Genomic DNA, 18,264 nt, shown 5'->3' on the forward strand with positions numbered 1-18,264 from the left:
GCTGCAGTAACCATGAGGGTGCAGATATCTCATCTAGATAGTGATTTTATTTCCTTTGGATCCCAGAAGTGGGACTACTGGATTATAATGTAGTTCTATTTTTAATTTTTTGAGGAACCTCCATACTGTTTTCCATAGTGGCTGTACCAATATACATTCCTGCCAACAGTGTATAAGGGTTTGCTTTCCTCCACATCCTGCCAACACTATTGACTTTTTTGATAATAGCAATCCTAACAGGTATGAGGTGATATCTCATTGTGGTTTTGATTTGCATTCCCCGATGATTAGTGATGTTGAGCATCTTTTCACATATGTGTTCCAAACTCTGCCATTCGTCATTAAGATGGATTAAGGGTATAGAGAAAAGTTAAACAATCACACAGAGGACAGGTGTGTGGTCCTGGAACCCGGTGGGTACCCAGATTAGTGAAGGGGGTCAGCTATGGCATTTTGGGATTCCATGCAATGTCATTCCTCTCTGCCAAGGGCACTGCCTAATGTCAAGGCATGCACTTGGGGAGTACTGCCCAAGAGGGTCAACCTCTCCATCGTGACAGTCCTTGGACACCTCAGGGGAACGTAGGGTCTTCCCAGCAGATTCCCATTCAGAGTCAAATGCTGGTCAAATACCGCCAGCAGTGCGGTGCCAGGCGGCCCTCATCACCCCAGCTTTTGCAGTGCATCCTTCTGCTACACACAGAGCTGGGCGCCTGCGGACAGAATTGACATGGCCCCTGACATAAGGATCCTGGGCTGAGCCACATTGAGTCTGACAGATCAGGCACACATCCTAGCTCCCCAATTTACTATCTTCGCGCCCTCTATCGTTACTGAATTTTGCAGCCTCTCCTCCGTGAAATGGAAGTGCGGTACCCTAGTCGTAAGGTTGGACCGAAGAACTTTAGACAGCGCATGGAAAGGGTTTGTCCCGGTGCTCGGGAAAGTACCCACGATAACAAACGAGAGTCACAGCCTAGGTAAGCGATTCTCTCCGGCCATGGAGCAGAGAGGCCTCCAAGCAGGAGACACCTGAGGGCCCGTAACTGCAACCTGGGGGCGGAGCGACAACCTGGACGAAGCATGGAAGGCCGTGGCCGCCACTCCCCACCCAGCTCTTCCCTGCCGGGTCCTCCTCTCCCAGGGTCAGCGGAGTTGGGAGCCCGGATGGGAGCCAACTGGGCATGCTCACCAGCCCGCCGCCGCTGCCATTGGCTGCCGGCGAGGAGCGTAGTGATGACGAGTCAGGAAAACACAGGAAGTGAGCCCTACGGGAGCTGGGATGGGCCAGAAAGGATCTGGTTCGGCGCCGCCTGGCCGGGAGGGAATGAATGGGCGTTGAGGTAGGGGTGTGTCGGCTCTAGGGACCGACCTTAGGCGTCTGAGCGGCCGCAGCATGGAGGACGACGCGCCGGTGATTTACGGGCTGGAGTTCCAGGTGGGTCACAGGAGGGCCCTACGGCGTCGCGCGGTTTGCAGAGCGAGGTCCCCGGTTCCCTCTGCGCAGCCCAGGACACTGGGGCTTTGTGGGGCTAAAGGGCCTGGTCATCCATGACGGGCCGGGGTCCTGCGTGACATCACTTGGTCACCCAAAACGGGCCAGGGTCCTGGGTGACATCACTTGGTCACCCAGGACGGGCTGGGGTCCTGCGTGACACAGGTGGGTGCATCTTTCGCCCGTGTACTTATTAACTTTTTGATCTCCTTAAGAAATCTCCTAAATAACCCAAAGGGTTTGATCTTCAGGGTTGGATCTTTGAGATAATTAAATGTTGTTTCCTGGGATTTGACAAATCGATGGAATGGATCCTTGCCTTGGACGTCAACTATTTTATCTGAATTTCTTTATCTTGAGAGAAGTAGCTGGTTTTTGTAGTTCTTTAAACAACTTCGCGAGCCATGACTTTCTTGCGTTTGAAGAACCATTACTGAGGTAAACATCAAAAACTGAAAATTATAGTGGAGGTTTGGTTTCAGTGCCGTTCAGATCGCCGTGGAGAGCAGTTTACCTTAGAAGACGGGGGTCTGACTGTTGACCATTGACTGGGGGTGATGAGGTTTGGAGGGGAAAGTGAGGTACTACTACAGTAAGTAAAAGGCAGCAGACCCGCACAAAGGGCTCAATGAAAGAAGAAAATGCTGAGCACGTTAGTGTTTATGGGCATTTGGGGATCATATGACTGCCATCTTTGAGCTCATAGGAAGGGACTGTGGACTTGTGTTCACGAGTTTGGTTCTTTTTATTTTTGTATATTTAAAACTTTTTAAAAACTCAAGTAATTCTTATGAGTCGTTTAAGAAGTAAAATTCCTGAAAATCTGATTAAAATCAGCAGGCTCTAAACACTCCCTTTCCATCTATTCTGATTCCCTGGGAACAAGCACTTTCAACTTTTTAAAAATGGTTTCTTCTAGTCTTTACCTTACCTGCTTTTATCTCTTGGACGTAATCTGGTAACTGAATGTCATGTCACACGAGGATTTTTGGCTTTTTTAATGCTCTCTCCTTGCCTTCCTTTAGACTCCCAGTATAGTTATATGACAAATTTTTGCCAAATCCGTATTCAGGGTTTTCGTTTTTGTAATTGTATGAATTTTGTTGACTGCTGATTCAAGTAGGGTACTATGATTTCATTTTTTTTCTTGTGCAACTTTTCATTTTTCCCATAGTTGTTAAATGCCTCCTTTTTTCCTTTGTTCAGTTTTGCTTGTGTGGTAGTCATGAGCCTTGACCTTCCCATCAACAGCTCTGTAGATGCTGTGCGAGATGCTTTTCTGTGAGGTTGACCTGTACCGTTACTCATCAGTTCTCTTGTTTTGTTTTCTTGGAAACATCCCTCCTGGGGCTCCCTCCCCTCCCTTCTTGCTCCACTCCGTTCTGCTTTCTCACAAACTCTCCACCCCAGCTTTTGTCCTGTGTCCGGTTTTGTTTTTTGTTTCATTTTGGTAGATTTTTCTGAGTAGATACTTTGTGACAGTCATATGACAGGGCATTTAATTGTCACAACAGCCCTGGGAGTGGGTATTATTCTTTCCCATTTAAAAATTGAGGACACTTGGCTTTAGAGCAGTGAAACCTCTTGTGGTTCTTAGAGAAGCTGCTTCAGGCCTGGGTTCCTCCCGATCAGTGCTCTGTTTGCTTTGTGAGTCCTTTTGTTCAGAACAAGACCCCCTGGCTCCTACATGTTTAGGTCCTCATTTAGAGTATTGATGCTGTCAGAAGCAGACGTTCAAGAGCAGGCCCACCTTCCTCTCGGTGGACAGCAGGGCCGAGAAAGACATCTTATTTCTCTTCTGTCCCCTAGAAGGTGCATAATACCTGTTTGTTGGATCACTGAGTCAGTCAAGGTAATTGGAAGATGGGAGCAGGGCAGCCTAAACCAAAATCAGGCTGCAGTCTTAGTCACAAGCAGGTCCCAGGCATTGTTTAGGCATTGCCCTTCCAGGCACACACTTGACTCAGAGAACTGTGCTCCTCTGCCTGTGTCTGGGGGTGTCACCGCCTGCGTCCTCTTCAGCGTCTTCTCTCAGCTCTAATCTCCATTTTTGAGCCTTCTTCTTGTAGTGTACTTTTGGGTTGTAGATGTTTCCGAGTTTCATTGAAGACAGGGTTTATGTTTCTGCTTTTCATTCTCCTTCTTGCTTTGCATGATTTCCTAGTTTGGGAAGAGAGAAATGAATTTTCAGGCCACACCATGTAAATTCAACGTGGGGCCTAGTGATATGAATCAGGCACCTGACAGGGATTGGTCTTCAAGTGAATGTCATACGTTTGCCTAAGTGGTTAAAGGGAATAGATCTCAATGTTTTCCTGGGAAATAGCAAGGCTTAGGAGAAGCCCAGAGAGTTCAACCAAGTGAAATAAAAGTGTAACTTCAATTTGGAGAATATTTTGATGCTTTGTTTTTATTATTATTTGTTTGTTTATGTTGTAGATTTAGTTGGAAACCTCAGACATGTTTTTGGTTCTAGCTTACTCACTTGCTGGTTTTTTTTTTTTTTTTTTTGCAGGGGAAGATTCACCCTACACTAACATCTGTTGCCAATCTTCCTCCCTCTTTCTTCCTTCCCCCCCCTCCCCCAACCGAAAGCCCTAGTACATAGTTGTGTGTAGTTGTAAGTTCTTCTGGTTCTTCTATGTGAACTGCCACCACAGCATGGCTGCTGACAGACAAGTGGTGTGGTTCCATGCCTGGGAACCCAATGAGGGCTGCCGAAGTGGAGTGCACTGAACTTTAACTGCTAGGCCGTCAGAGCTGGCTCTCGCTTGCTCGCGTTTCTCATTTTTATTTTTCTTCCTCAAAAAATACATGGCTCAGGATGGATATATATGTATGTGTGTGTATATATATGATTTATTTGTGTCCCTGTAAAGTGCAGGTTTCTCTTCTGGGTGTTCCAGTTCCTGACGTCGTGTGCCCTGTGCTGTTTTTAAGTGTGTGTGTTTCCATTTTCATGGCTGGGTGATCTAGGGCATGGCATTCCTATCATGTTTGCCTTGCAAGAGGATGGCTGAAAATCTGTTTACGTTAATAAGACACGTAATACTATCATTTCTTGGGTGAGTTTTAGAACTCTTTTTCTTAAAGGGAGGAGAATTATTTTACTGGACTTACAGTAACCGTGATCAAACAGTAAATGGATTTGCTGCTTCCAAACTGATGCACGAAGATATTGCATTTCAGCACAAAGCCATCTTATAGTTTCATTTTATAGATTTTTTGCATGTTCAAATATCATATACATTGTTCTTTGTTAATTATTATGATCTTTATTATAAATATTTCTCCAGAATTGTTTCTCTCGTGCAAGCTTATTTCTTTGAACCTTTGAAGACCTTCATTAGTTGTGAGGGCCACTAGTCATTTAACGGACACACCAAGTGACCCCTTGTGTCAGCTCTGAGGGCATAGGGAGGAGTGTGGCTTCAGCTAGTGGTGGCGTCCTGCATACCTAGGTGGGAGAGGCAGGCATGTGACTTAGAGTGCCCAGTGCTGTGGATGGGGCAATAGGGGTGTGAACAGAGTGGGGGCATGTCCCGTGGCTCCTATTTGAGCCCAGTGCTGCCCTTCTTAGAAGTTAAGGATGTGACCTTGGCAAGGCCAGAAAGGACCATGTGGGTTTGAAGCCTGGCGAGAATGATGACTTTCCCTGGAATTCCTACCAGGATAGAAAGCCAGCAGTGGAAATTACATGAGCCATGTAAAGGTAGGAGCGACTGGGAGGCCAGCTTCCTGGCACCTGCCTGGTGGTCTTGGAGGTTCACCTGGAGTCCTGTGGTCAGTGCAGCCACGGGAGAGGAGCAGGCTCTGGGCTTTTATACCCTCCGCCGGCTGAGGGGAGGGTCTGCCTGCTGCCAGGGCAGGAAATCCCTGTGGCACCAGGCTCACCTCTGGAGGGCTCACAGGGTTTACCTGTTAGGAGTTTACAGTCAAAGAGAGATTCAGTTTTTCAAATGCTTTTAGTATCCATGGAACTGATCATACAATCATATGATTTTTCTCTTTTGATTTCTTTGGTCAGTTATAGTCCTAACTTTCTAAATGTTGGACCTAACTTTCTAAATGCATTCTTGGGAAGAATTCCATTTGATCATGAAATAGGACTCTGCTGGGTTCTTTTAAATATTTTACTTAGAAGTTTTTGCTGATATTTATTTTTTATTTATTTATTTTTTATTACAGTATGCTTTTTTGTGAGGAAGATTGGCCCTGAGCTAACATCCGTGCCCATCCTCCTCTACTTTATATGTGGGATGCCTGCCACAGCATGGCTTGATAAGTGATTCGTAGGTCCGCGCCTGGGATCTGAACCGGAGAACCCCGGGCCAACTAAGTGGAATGAGTGAACTTAACAGCTGTGCCACCGGGCTGGCCCCAAATCTTCTCCATCTTTGAGTCTTTTTGTATTGTGCTTCTGGGTTATAGATATTTCCGCATTCCATTGAAGACAGTCTATGTTTCTGCTTTTCATTCTCCTTCTTGCTTTGTATGATTTCCCAGAGTTTGGGAAGAGAGAAATGAATTGTTAAGCCCACTGTTTGAAAACCTGAGGTCCAGAGTGACTTGACGAGGTGGCCAGGTGGAGGATGAGCTGGAATATAGAAAGTCAGGAACGTTGCTTAAGAGGTTGTGGAAATGTGATTTAAGCGAGAACTGGGGAGGTGTGGCAGGGGGATGGAGAGGAGCTGTGGAAGGCCAGATGTGCAGTTACTAGGTGGGATGGGTTAGGAGAGGAGGGTGGCAGGGGCCTTGTTAGCTGAAAGGTGAGCAGGTGTGTGGAGGGCACTCCAGATCAGTTTGGTTAGGCAGCACTGCCTGGAGCTGGTTAGTGGGCACCAGATTCACATTTGGAAATCATCAGCCAAGCCATGACAGTGTACCTGTGGGAAAGGGAGCTTGCCTGGGGAGAAAGTGTGGACTGAGAAGAGTAAGGAAGGGACCATGGGAGCGAACCCACAGCCTGAGGAGGGGGCAGGGAGAGGACTGGCGCTGAGACACAAAGGGGTCCTTGAAGCAAAGGGAAGGAGGGGTCCTGTGTCAGGGGAGTATGGAGCTCCGGCGGGGGGCTGGAGGCAGGCCCTTGGGTCTGACCACAGGGAGGGCTGTGCCATGCGGTGGCAGAGGGAGGAACTGGTGGCATTGAGGCAGGCTTTTTGTATCCACGCCACTGTTAAGTTCTGCAGTGAATGGAGGAACAAAGATCCGGCAGTAGCTTGAGAGGGAAATGAGTCAAGGTAAGATGTTTTCACAGGACAAGGGGAGATGTGGGCTGCGTTTCCCATTAAAGGGAAGAACCAGAGGAGAGGAGAGGGAACGGAGAGAGAGGGCTCGGGTTTTTTGTGCCGCAGACCGGCCAGGTCGCTGGGGAGCCAGGGAGCGCTCCTCCTCCAGGCAGGAGGCCTGGATGGCTGTTTCCCTGCTGAAGTGTGAGGTGAGCTTTTTGCTGAAAGATAGGGCTGGTTGCACTCGGGGTGTGAGAAAAGAGGGCAGACAACATCTGCCACAGGCAGCCAAAGCAGAGTGGGCGAGGAACGGGAGACCGCCGGCTCAGATGGCCTTGCATCTGACTGGGGACAGAAGGTTGGAGCGTTAGTCATGCCGTTGGTCTCGTTCTAGCCCACTTCACTCCTAGGCCTCATGTGTTGCTGGCCCCTTCTCCAAGGTGGGCTCTTCCCCTTGTGTTTGTGCCCCAGCCCATGGCTGTCAGACGCTGCCTCTGCCTCAGCTGCTTCACCGCACTTTCCAGATTGATGGATGCCTCTGGGTGAACGTGGGCCAGAGGTCAGCCGTGCCTCTCTAAACTTCCTTCCCCGGATCCTGGTGTTTCTTCATTGCTGTGGTGGCTTTCTGAGGCCTTGAAACAAATTCAGTGTTTTGTTTAGTTTTCCAGTTGCCCCTGCAGCAGACTTGGTTTAAACTGCCCGCTCTGCCATTGCTGGGAGCTGTTTTCTGTTGTTTTGTTGAAGAATAATACGTTCAACCAGTCTATTACTGTTGAAAATTATGGTTTTATTAAAAAACACAATGTACATCTTTATTGCTTAATTTTCGTGCCCATTTACATTGCTTCCATATACACATTTGAAGTGGAATCGTTGTGTCACACAGTGTACAAAAGTTGAAGGCTTTTCATACATATTTCTAAATTGCCTTGCAGATCTTTGTGCTAATTGATGCTCCATCAGCATGGAGGAGGTAACTGCCCTTTTAATTTGTCTGTTAAATCTAACATCATAAATGGGTGTGTATTTTCCTTCTCTCCTGCAGGCACGTGCTCTTACACCTCAGACTGCAGAAACAGATGCCATTCGGTTTTTGGTTGGGACGCAGTCTCTTAAATATGATAATCAGGTAACTATTTTTGACAAATGTATACATATTAATTACTAAGCCTATTCTTAGTTTTATAACCACTTTGCTCTTGGTTTTTGAAGCAACATTTGAGAAGATTAATGCCACACAAACAAAATAAAACTTTCTTTGGGATTTAAATATCCAACTGTATATACTGATTGAGTTCCACAATTTAAACTTATTCTGCGTAGCAGTGCTGTCGTAGTTTTCTGTTTTGGTCTTGTGCGTGTACAGGATTTACTGTAAGTGATTGAGAGGCATCCGGGCACGAGGGCAGCCTCCCCATCTCCCCGGGCCAGTGGATGACCTCTTTCAGAGCTCTCAGCACTCTCTGTAGCTGAGCCTGGACGAGGCCATAGTCCTGTGTCAACAGAGAGCTCCAGGCTGTCACTGCCAGTTGATCCAGGTAGACATATAGGATGTGACCCATTTGCTGTTCTGGCCACTGTCATAGAAAGAATGTTGGGTGAATATTGGATATTCATGAGATTGGGGGTTAGTTCATGCTTGACATAAGCGTGTGACCTTGAGCAAATGGATTAAGCTTCCTGGACTTCATTTTCCTCATCGCTAAAATAGGGATAAAGCCGTGCACTTTCTGTACGTCACAGGTGCAGGGGATGTAGTGAAGGTGTGCACTGGCCTTGACCCTGGGGAGATGCACATAGGGCCACGTCGAATGGGGCAGGGCCCCTACCCAGTTACCATGCTCACCCAGGGGAAATGACATTAAAGTCGTCAGAGAATATTCGGTGCTGCATGGAGTATGATGAAATTGTCACTCTCATATGTTGATGAGGGGTTTTAGATGGGCATAGTCATTTTGGCAGCTAATTTGGTGATATACATCTAGAGCTTTATAAGTTAATGTTCATATTGTTTAACCTGTAATTCCTATACCCAAAACATAGGAAAACCTTTATTTACAAGGAGTAGTATTATAATGGTGCATATAATCGTAAAAAATTAGAAGCACTCAAAATGTGCAAATAACAGTTTGGATAATATGAAATTGTTGTTTATAATGGCAGGTTCCTATGACTCATCCTGGTTGACTATGGTTACTGTTGGTGGAGTAGCATTCACACACTGTGCTCATTATAAGTTAGAAAGTCCTCACACACATCACAGCTGAAGAACTGTTAGGTGACTCAGCGAAATGTTAAAACTGTGTATACTGTGTGATGACTATTGTGTAAAAAAAGATAATTTTTCAATATATACTAATATTGAATTACCACATTGTACACCTGAGACTAATATAATGTCAGTTATACCACAATAAAAAAAAGTAGATAAAGTATAAAATTGAATCTCTACGTAGAATAAAGACTAGAAGGAACTAGGTCAAAAGGGCTCCAAGTTTGAGCCATGGTTATCTTCAGGTGACATGAATGGTTGTGATGTAAATTGTTTTGTTTCTAGTTTTCAGTTTTCTGAACGTGCGTGTGCGTGTGCGTGTGCGTGTGCGTGTGCGTGTGTGTGTGTGTGTGTGTGTGTGTGTGTGACTTTTCTCCTGGGAAATGTCAGGTGAGAATGGTTGATTTGTAAAAATAGTTACCAGTGGCTGTCTCGCGGGCCAAGAGGAGTCCCCATAATGACACCATGCCGCCTGGGGGATGCTGCTTGAAGGGGAGAGGGAGGAAGACTAACCAGGTGGCAGCACAGACAGCTGGTGATGGAGGCACAGCTGCTTCCCCTGAGGCAGCTCAGCCGCCCGCCGTGTGGAGCTCCCCCCAACATACCCCCCTGCCCCGACCACAAAGCCCGGCACAAAGGAGCCCAGTGGGTAGGAGTCTGAAGTCAGGCACGTGGCTTTTGTCTGGTGATCGGCTTTGTGCAGAATCTGTCACAGGGCAGTGTTAGAGTGTTCTACCTGGCTTTGTCCCCAGGCTTCTAAGAGCCTTTTTCTCGTCTGCTTGCTTCTTAATTTCACCCAATTCTGAGGCTGTACCAGTGACATTTTTGGTTGAGCATCAGTTTTTTTTTTTTTTTTTTTTTTGAGGAAGATTAGCCCTGAGCTAACATCTGCTGCCAGTCCTCCTCTTTTTGCTGAGGAAGATCAGCCCTGAGCTAACATCCGTGCCCATCTTCCTCTACTTTATGTGTGGGACGCCTGCCACAGCATGGTGTGCCAAGCGGTGCATAGGTCCATACCCAGGGTCCAAACCAGTGAACCCTGGACCGCTGAAGCAGAATGTGCAAACCTAACTGCTGTGCCACTGGGCTGGCCCCTGAGCATCAGTTTTTAAACTTTCTGAGAATAAGGAAGAAATTATTATTACCATTATGATTATTTAATGAGAGATGCTTATATAATTTTTCTCAAAAAATATTAAAAGCTAACAGAAACACATGAATTAAAAACAAAATGAGGCAATGTAAGGCATTATTAATGTTACATTGTACCTGGTTTTATTAGCCAAAATTACAAACCATTTGGTTATGAAAGGATCAGCTCCAAATAATGAAAAGTGCCTTGACTTGACTTATATCCTTTTTGAGCAAGATAATGCTGGTGTGGGCCCAATCATTTGCATTTCTTGCAGGCTTCGGGGCCACCTGCTGAGTGGCCATGAGTGGCACTGTCATAGTGAGCTGTAGTTATCCCAGGTGGGCTGGTGAAGTCACCCTTCCAGGACAAACGTAGTTTGCAATTCTGTGCCTAGCTTTATCAAATTTGGTTTCTTGGGGCAAACAGTCTTCATTTCTACAATGCAAATCATCAGTCATTGGACATAGTGAAAGTGACATTTTCTCATTATATTAGAGACTTTTGACTTTTTTTTGCTGAGGAGGATTTGCCCTGAGCTAACATCTGTGCCAGTCTTCCTCCCTTTTGTGTGTAGGTCCATGCAAGGGATCCGAACCTGGGAACCCGGGCTGCCAAAGGGGAGCACGTAGAACTTAACCACTCGGCCAAGGGGCTGGCACCCAACTTTTGACCTTCTTAATAATCAGTCTTAGAAACTCAACTTTCCAGTCCTAAGGTATAGAAAAGTTATACATCCAGCTTAAATTTTATGGTAACAAGTATGTAACCATTTAGAAACCTTTTCCATATCCTCCAATATGTAATTGCTGCTCGAGTGCTTTTCTTGCAGAACTGCTGCATTATTGTCTCATTCCTTTCAAACTTCCTCATTAAACTGTCAGTTCAGGCTTGCAGCCCCTGGCCTCAGTTACATTTTCCTAGCCATGGCTGAGTTAAAGGATGGGTTTTAGAACTTCCTGTTTCCACCCTTCACCTGTTGTGGTCCTTTGTCTGTGAATCCAAATGATAGGTATGAAAGAGTGTTTTCCACATCCTAGTGTTTCCTTTTCTGTTTCTGGGAAGGGTGTGTGACCTTGTTGGGACATTCGTTCATTCATTCATCAAATGCTTATGTAGCATTTCTGATTCTAATTCCCCTCGCTCTGTTATGTATTAGATACACAAAAAATGAGCAGATATACTCACGCTCAAGTTGAACTTTCAGTGAAACGGTGAAACAGACTTGCAGATAATTGCAGTAATAATTGTAAGAGAGGTATGTGACCAGAAGGGGCACTTATTTCTTCCTGGTGGCATTAGGGCCAGCGTCACAGAGAAGGTGGCATTTGAGCTGAGGCCTTCAGACTCCGATGAAATGTGTGTCACTTGCCAATGACCCTGTGTTTTCATAGTCCTTTGGTTCACTCCTGGGCGGGGAGCCCTGGGGAGGAGGGAGAGGCGAGAGGAAGGAGGAGGGTCAGAGATGCATGCTGTGCTCACATGTACTTCTGGAAACAGTCAGCCCTCCCACTCAACATGCATGTTTCCCCTCACATGAGGACACGTATGTCCCTCTCACTCACATGAGACATGCATTTTCTCTCTTGTGACACGTATGTTCCTCTTATAAGTGGTGTGTGCTTCTTCTCACACTTGACACACACCTTGCTCACACATGACACAGTGCTCCCTCCCACACACAGCATACCTGCTTCCTCTCATATGCCATACGTGAGCTTCCTCCCACACCTGACATGCATGTTTCCTCTTGTATGTGGCATGTGTGTTCCTCTCACATGTGACACGTTTCCTCACATGTGACATACGTGTTTCCTCCCACGTGTGACATGCACTTTTCCTGAGGCTCGCTGTCAGCTAGGCTGCCTCGGGTGCCTGCTGTGTCCTGTCCTGGGTCTGGTAACTGTCCCCTTGTGGAGAGGAGACCCCCACCCTGGGAGGGTGAGCACGGCATTGGCAGTTCTGCTGCTCTCTCCAGAAGAAGTGCAGTGTCCCTGTGTTTTGCAGCAGCGTTATTATATGATTATCAAGTGTGTTGTAAAGTGATGAAAAACTCGTCACTGACTACCCGTCTCCTTTAGGCCCTCCTGAGCTTACCTGTCTCCAGTGAGGGTGACCAGACTCCAGCTTCTTCTTTGACAGCCTCTGAGCATAGGCATTCCCCTCTGGTGCCTCTGTCTTCGGTGGTGTCTGTGTCACCACCAGGCAGTGTGACTGGTGTGGTTCTCTAGCAGCTGTCTGGTGAGGACCCACTTCGGAGCACACTTCGAGTTGACAGCCAGGATCTGGTGTGGAGATGAATGAGGCGGGATCCCAGGGGACTGAGGGCCAGAGAGGTCATTGCACGTGTCCAGGGTGGGGGTGGGGGAGCTGGCTGGAGGAGGCAACTCTCCCCAGGGTCAGCCGGGTCCAGGCAATTCCCAAACTGCTACCTCAGTGGACAGAACAGGTGCTCATTGACCCCATTTCTAAACAGATGAGGCAGTTGGCCCTAAGCAGTCACGTGGTTTCCCCAAGGTGACCCAGCTGGAATGTGGCAGAACTGTGACCATAACACACTGCTGCTCTCTTCCCTCTTCATCTTGTTTCGTTTTGCACTTTAGCCATGAGCATGTGTGGTACTGTCAACCTGCGAAACCAGAAACCGGTTTAAGACGCAAAATGTTTATTTGGGATCAAAGGATTGCAGTTCAGGCAGCTCAGATTCAGGTAGAAACCCAAATAGTGTCCCAGTTACAGGAGAGGGGCTCAGAGTTTTTATGGGACAAAGGGAGGAAGATGAGGTGAGTTGTATTAAAGAAGAGTTCATGGGTGCTAGGTGAGGTAAGGCTGCATTTGTACTTCACAGATTGGCAGGAGATTCCATCATCAGAGAAGTCCAGTTTCATCAGTCCTTACAAACGGTATTCTTGTCTTTACTGACTTCTTGGCGTGTTGGTGGTTTGGTCCAATTTGGAAGATAAGGGAAACAAGACATGCAAGGCAGTTCCTCTGAAACGGCTGTCTTGGCTCTGTTTTAATATGGCTCTACTCGTGTCATCTTTTACAGTACGAATGTGTGCCCTAAAGACCTACTCTGTTTACACTTATGCGCAGACACCCACGCGGACGGGGTGCTAGTGCTCTTGCCATGCAGCATCTCTGTGAGAAGAGATGTCCCAAGATCAGGACGGCTCTGCCCAGGCCCAAGCCTGGGGCCCCTGCCGTGTGGTACTGCTCATGGCTGGCTGTGGCTGCAGTGCTGCATGCGGGGACTGTGACAATAGAATCCTGTCTCCTCCAGCAGGCTCTGAAGCCCCAGCCCCTCCCCGTTTGAGTGCCTGAGCTCCCTGGCCCTTCCTGGGGAATCGTGGCTGGCTGGTTGGGGTTAATGGCCCCTGGCTTTGCCTCAGGCCATCAGCTCCTCCCAGGCAGTCATTAATTCCCTAGAAAGTGCCTGGCACCTGCATCATTACTACTTAATTCAGCTGCGCCATTTCACTGACAATTTTAGGAGCTGTCACAGTTGCTGGCCTTTCTTTGTCAGATGAACTGTGCGCTATTTTTTGTGCCCTTAAATTTTGCTCAGGACTCTGTCTGTGTTAGGAGCATTTCTGGAGTCTGTCCTCTCCTGGGTTCTCCTTCATGAGGAAGGTGCATTTTTTTCTTGGAAGGTGTGTGCTGTTGGTGGTCCTGTGGGGAAGCTTGGGCAGAGCCTGGGAACCCCGGATTCCAGATCCGAGGGATTTCTTTGCTTTCGCATTGTGCTTTTCCTGCAGGTTTTCTTTGCTTATTGCTAGCCCCCTATTTCTTATGTTGATGGGGTGAATGCCAGGGTGACAAAGAGGACTATGGCTTGTTCTTTCTCAACATAGCCCTGACATTGTGGTCAAGGTCATGAAGGGGGTGACAGCACAGCTGGCTTCTTTCCCTCGGAGCTGTTCTCCTTTTTAACTTGTAAGCCCCATTGTTCTGTGTTTGTATTTTGATAAGGATAGCTCTGTCATGTGCCCCCTCTGCCTGCAAGTCCCCTCCTTGGCTGCCCTCAGAATCACCTGGGGATTTGTTAGAAATTCAGATTCCTGGCCCCACTCCAGACTAACTGAGCCTCCATTTCTCCCCCCTCCCTTCCCTTCTTCCCTCCCCTACCCACCCCACTAATGATGATGGGAATTCATGTCACAGAAGGTTCTCGAGGAGCGTGGTTTTGGGTGAGGCTGGGTTGGTGGCGCAGCAATAGTGCTGAGAACCCATCCTTCTCATTTCTGTATTTTACTTTCTTCAGGGTGGGCTTTACCCTCAGGGGCCCTCTATTTCTACGGTGGGTCCCAGATGGCCTGCTGAATTTGGGGAGGCTAGTATGTTCTTTTCAGCGTCAAAGGCGAGTTGCCCAAGGCGCTCTCTGGGGTCCCTGTGTCCCTGGCATCTACTCTCTGGCAGCCCAGGTGTGACTGCCAGGTTGGTGGGCATCCCTGAAATCTCTCCCTATGGCGTGAGGAGGAGTCTGGCTGGGGTGCTCACTCTTCAGGCTTGGGGTGAAATTGATACTCTTCTGGGCATGTTTTGAGACTCCTCTCCCCCACATGTGGCTCACGGCACCTTTTTTTTTTGAGTGAGGAAGAGTGGCCCTGAGTTAACATCTGTTGCCAATTTTCCTCCATTTTGTATATGTTATGCCACCACAGCGTGGCATGATGAGCAGTGTGTAGATCCCTGCCTGGATCCAAACCTGTGAACCTTGGGCTGCCAAAACTGAGTATGCAAACTTAACCACTACGCCACTGGGCCAGCCCCTCATGTCGGCTTTTATGTGAAGTCTTCCTGTCACCCTTCTTCTGGTTCCCCATCTGGGAAGTAACTGCCCTCTTTCCTCCACTCTTGTCTGTCTCTGTGAACACGTACCTCTGTGTAGGATTTAATGCATAGTGTTCCAGTTATTTTCATCTTATATTTATTCTCCCAGTTACTATTATGCCTCTCCATCCCCGATGTGTATTGTCAGTGTTCTGAGGACAAGGGCCAGGCACCATTGGGTCCTTTTGATGTCTGGCCCTGAGTAGGTTGTCATTGGATGGATGTATTTTAAGGAAGGTCACAAGCCTTGCAATAATTAGGTCCAATTTAGCAGATGCACTTACTTTTCACACGGGAATGTTATGATGCCCTGTGATGTGTTTTTTTGGTATCCTCTTATATCTTCAGGCAAACAAACCATATTTCTTCTGGTGGTTTTTTTTCTGTCTAAAGAAGTTATGCTATTCACGAATCCCATGCCTGGGCATCCAATTCTGTTTTTGTGCAGGTAAGTTCCATCAGATCGGTTGGTCTGGATATCAAGGAGAATCAGATCAAAACCCCTTGCCAGTTTATCCCGCTGGAATCATGAGAAGTAGATGCCTGGAGCCTTCCGTGGAGCCCTGCTGCGGTTTCATGGCGGGTGTCCGTCTCTGCTTCTGATTGAAACTGTGCCGGGAGAGGTGTGCTTGTGCTTGTGTCTTAGAGGTTTTCCCGACAGTCTGTCTCACGGGGGTTTCCCTGCAGCACCTTCCTGACTGTGCTGGTTGTTCTTCATGCGAATCCTGCGCCTGGAGCGAGTCAGAGGGGTGCCCCTCTGTGAAGATGAACATGAACACGAGTAGACCGAGTGCCGCCTCCCACGTGCATGTGTGTCCTTCCTTTCTTGCTTCTATGAATTGTTCTCCTCTTCTTTGTCTGAGAATTCTTACGGTATGGAACATGCCCTTTAATTTTCTTTCTTAAAAAATAGAATTCTACATTGTGTTTTTCTACTTTTTAGATTTATATCCAGAAGTGTGATGATAAAGAGAAGCTGGTGGCATTCCAGTGACCTGTTTAGGTTCCAGCTTTTCCGTGGCCCTTGACGCGATGCTGCAGGGGAGCCTCCATCTTGTCCCCTTGCTGTGGTCTGAGTGCGCGTCTCCCCCAGGTTCCCCTGTTGGACCCTAACCTCCAAGGTGATGGGATGATGGGATTAGGTGCGGCCTTTGGAAGCTGCTCAGTCATGAGGGTGGAGCTCTCATTAATGGGATTAGCGCTCCTCTGTTAGGCCCCACAGGGCTCCCTCTCCCCTTCCTCCCTGTGAGGACACAGTGGGAAGATGCCGTCTGTGATCCAGGAAGCAGCTCTTACCAGACGCAGAGTCTGCCAGCTCCTTGATCTTGCACTTCCAGACCCCAGGACTGTGGGAAGTAAATCTCTGTTGTTTATAAGCCACCCGGTCTGTGGTGTTCTGTTATAGCAGCCTGAGTGGACTAAGCCACTACTGTTCCAGGAAATGCCCTCGCTGGGCGCTGAGAGCTGTGGAATGTGGAATGTGGGGTCTTTTTTCCTGGGCTGCCAAACATAGTTTGGGCTTCATGGATGTTCCTGTGCTGGGGCTTATTTGCTCAGGTGAAGAGTGCGAATATGGATGGGTAGATGGTAGTCACACTCTGGGCATAAAAGTACTGGAATGTGTAGCACGTTTCATAACAGCACTGTTGCTTGCCGTTTAAAGTCCTAGCTGAAGGACCAGTATGTGATTCAATTAGAACAAAGAGATCTTAGCAATCGCGTTCCCTGAATTTATAGATGCAAAGCAGGAGCCCAGAAAGAGTTAGTGGCCTGCCCCCGGTAACACAGGCAGGAAGTGGCAGCACCAAAACTGGAACCCAGGCCTCCTGACCCCGTATCACTTTGCCTTCGGCTTATCACGCTGAAGCAAAGGCTGCATGGAGAGTGAGTTTTCAGGGGTGCCACCTGGACTGGGGTGAAGAAGACTGCTGATGTGAGCCCCTGAGCGTGGCTTCGCCAGGATCTGGCGGCCTGCAGTCTGGATTCCTCTTAAGGAAGTGCCAGCCCAAGGGTACTTTTTGGATGGATAATAAAGCCAGGACAGCTGAGGCCATGGGCTAGAGTCTGCTGTGGACCTAGAATCTTCTAGCCAGGGCTGTGCTGTGACCCTGGGAGGGCTGCAGTCAGTGGCAGGAGGAATCTTGCCCAGGGGGAAGCCGTTGGATCTTTAACTTCCCCTAAGAGGGGAGCTTTTGATTTTCCATTTCTGATTTTATCCACATTTTTCTTTGAATTTTCAAGAGTTTGTTTACCTTCAGTTCAATAAGAGAGATGAAATGGAAAGACAGGGCAGTGGAGTCACGCGCTCAAACCTGGTCCTGGGCTCTGAGGAGTGGGGGCAGCTGTAGACAAGGGACACCTCTCTCTCAGCCCTGATTCTCCAGGAAAGTGAGGAGGATTGATTAACATCATCTTTACGGGCTTCCTAATAAATTTTATAACTCTTACTCCTAAATTTTTATAGACCTCCACTGGTAAATCCAACTTTAAAAATTTTAATAATGGTAATTCAAAATATATGAGTTTGGTCTTCATTATAAGCTGTTAAAAACATTTCAAAAACTCAGACATGGCATGAAGAATTTAAAGCAACGTTTAAGCACTGCCCAGACGACCACGTTTTCCCGACCCTCTGAGCCAATATTAACTGGTCTTTCTTTTGTGCCCCTCTAGTCTTTTGTACTCACCTGAATTATAGTGTTTCCTCCATTGTAGTCACTTGTTTTTTGTAGCAGGCCTGTAACTACATATATTTGTTCAACAGAACATTTCTTTGTACTTCCAGTGTGAGCTGGGTGGAAGGTGTGTTACTGCCCAAGGTGGGGTCATCTGCCTGTGGCAAGACATGCCAGTACTTGAGGGGCAAGGTGGTAGGAGAGAAAGGGTTTTATTACAGCTTGCTAGCAAGGGGGAAGATGGCCAACTCATGTCTGAAAGAACATCTTACAGAACGAAGACTGCAGGCCAGTCATGTAGGGGGCTGGTCTCCAGCTGGGGCAGCCGTCTGGTCTCAGTTCCTGATAGTCTTTTGTTTTACTGGATATGCATCGGAGATGCAGCAACCCCCATACCCTGATTTAGTTTAAAAATAAGAAGAATAAGATCTTCAATATGTATAGTAAAGATCACTGTTTAGGTGAGGGGCACCAACAGATGGGTGCCTGAGAATGGACAGTTAAGATACAGTCTCCTTCAGAGTCAGGAAGTCTCTGGTATTCTTTGCTAACCTGCTGCAGTGCAGAGCCCAGTGTTGTGGAGGGTGGGATCTCCACGCACCCCGATGGTGTGGGGGATCTCCACGTGC

The 18,264-nt window shown here is 47.5% G+C and overlaps 1 protein-coding gene and 1 long non-coding RNA gene across 6 annotated transcripts in view; one reads left to right on the forward strand and one right to left on the reverse strand.

Moving 5' to 3' along the window:
• The first annotated feature begins 879 nt into the window (after positions 1 to 879).
• EIPR1 (EARP complex and GARP complex interacting protein 1) overlaps positions 880 to 18,264 on the forward strand; it is a 136,364-nt gene continuing 118,979 nt past the window's right edge. The window contains exons 1-2 of one of the 5 annotated variants that reach the window (XM_070571787.1): positions 880 to 1,438; positions 7,769 to 7,852. In XM_070571787.1, coding sequence (XP_070427888.1) covers positions 1,397 to 1,438; positions 7,769 to 7,852 — 126 coding nt within the window. In that variant the 5' untranslated portion in view covers positions 880 to 1,396. Of the gene's footprint in view, positions 1,661 to 7,768; positions 7,853 to 18,264 lie in introns of all 5 variants that reach the window. The other 4 variants (XM_070571788.1, XM_070571796.1, XM_070571795.1 and 1 more) reach the window with 4 other exon arrangements.
• On the reverse strand, positions 10,248 to 17,707 carry LOC139075475 (uncharacterized). The gene is made up of 3 exons (XR_011525843.1): positions 17,648 to 17,707; positions 12,225 to 12,756; positions 10,248 to 11,550 (listed from the first exon to the last, which is right to left on the reverse strand). It is a non-coding gene; the product is annotated as an uncharacterized lncRNA (long non-coding RNA).

Source organism: Equus przewalskii, chromosome 14, assembly GCF_037783145.1.
Source record: "Equus przewalskii isolate Varuska chromosome 14, EquPr2, whole genome shotgun sequence".
In the NCBI taxonomy this organism is placed as follows: domain Eukaryota; kingdom Metazoa; phylum Chordata; class Mammalia; order Perissodactyla; family Equidae; genus Equus; species Equus przewalskii.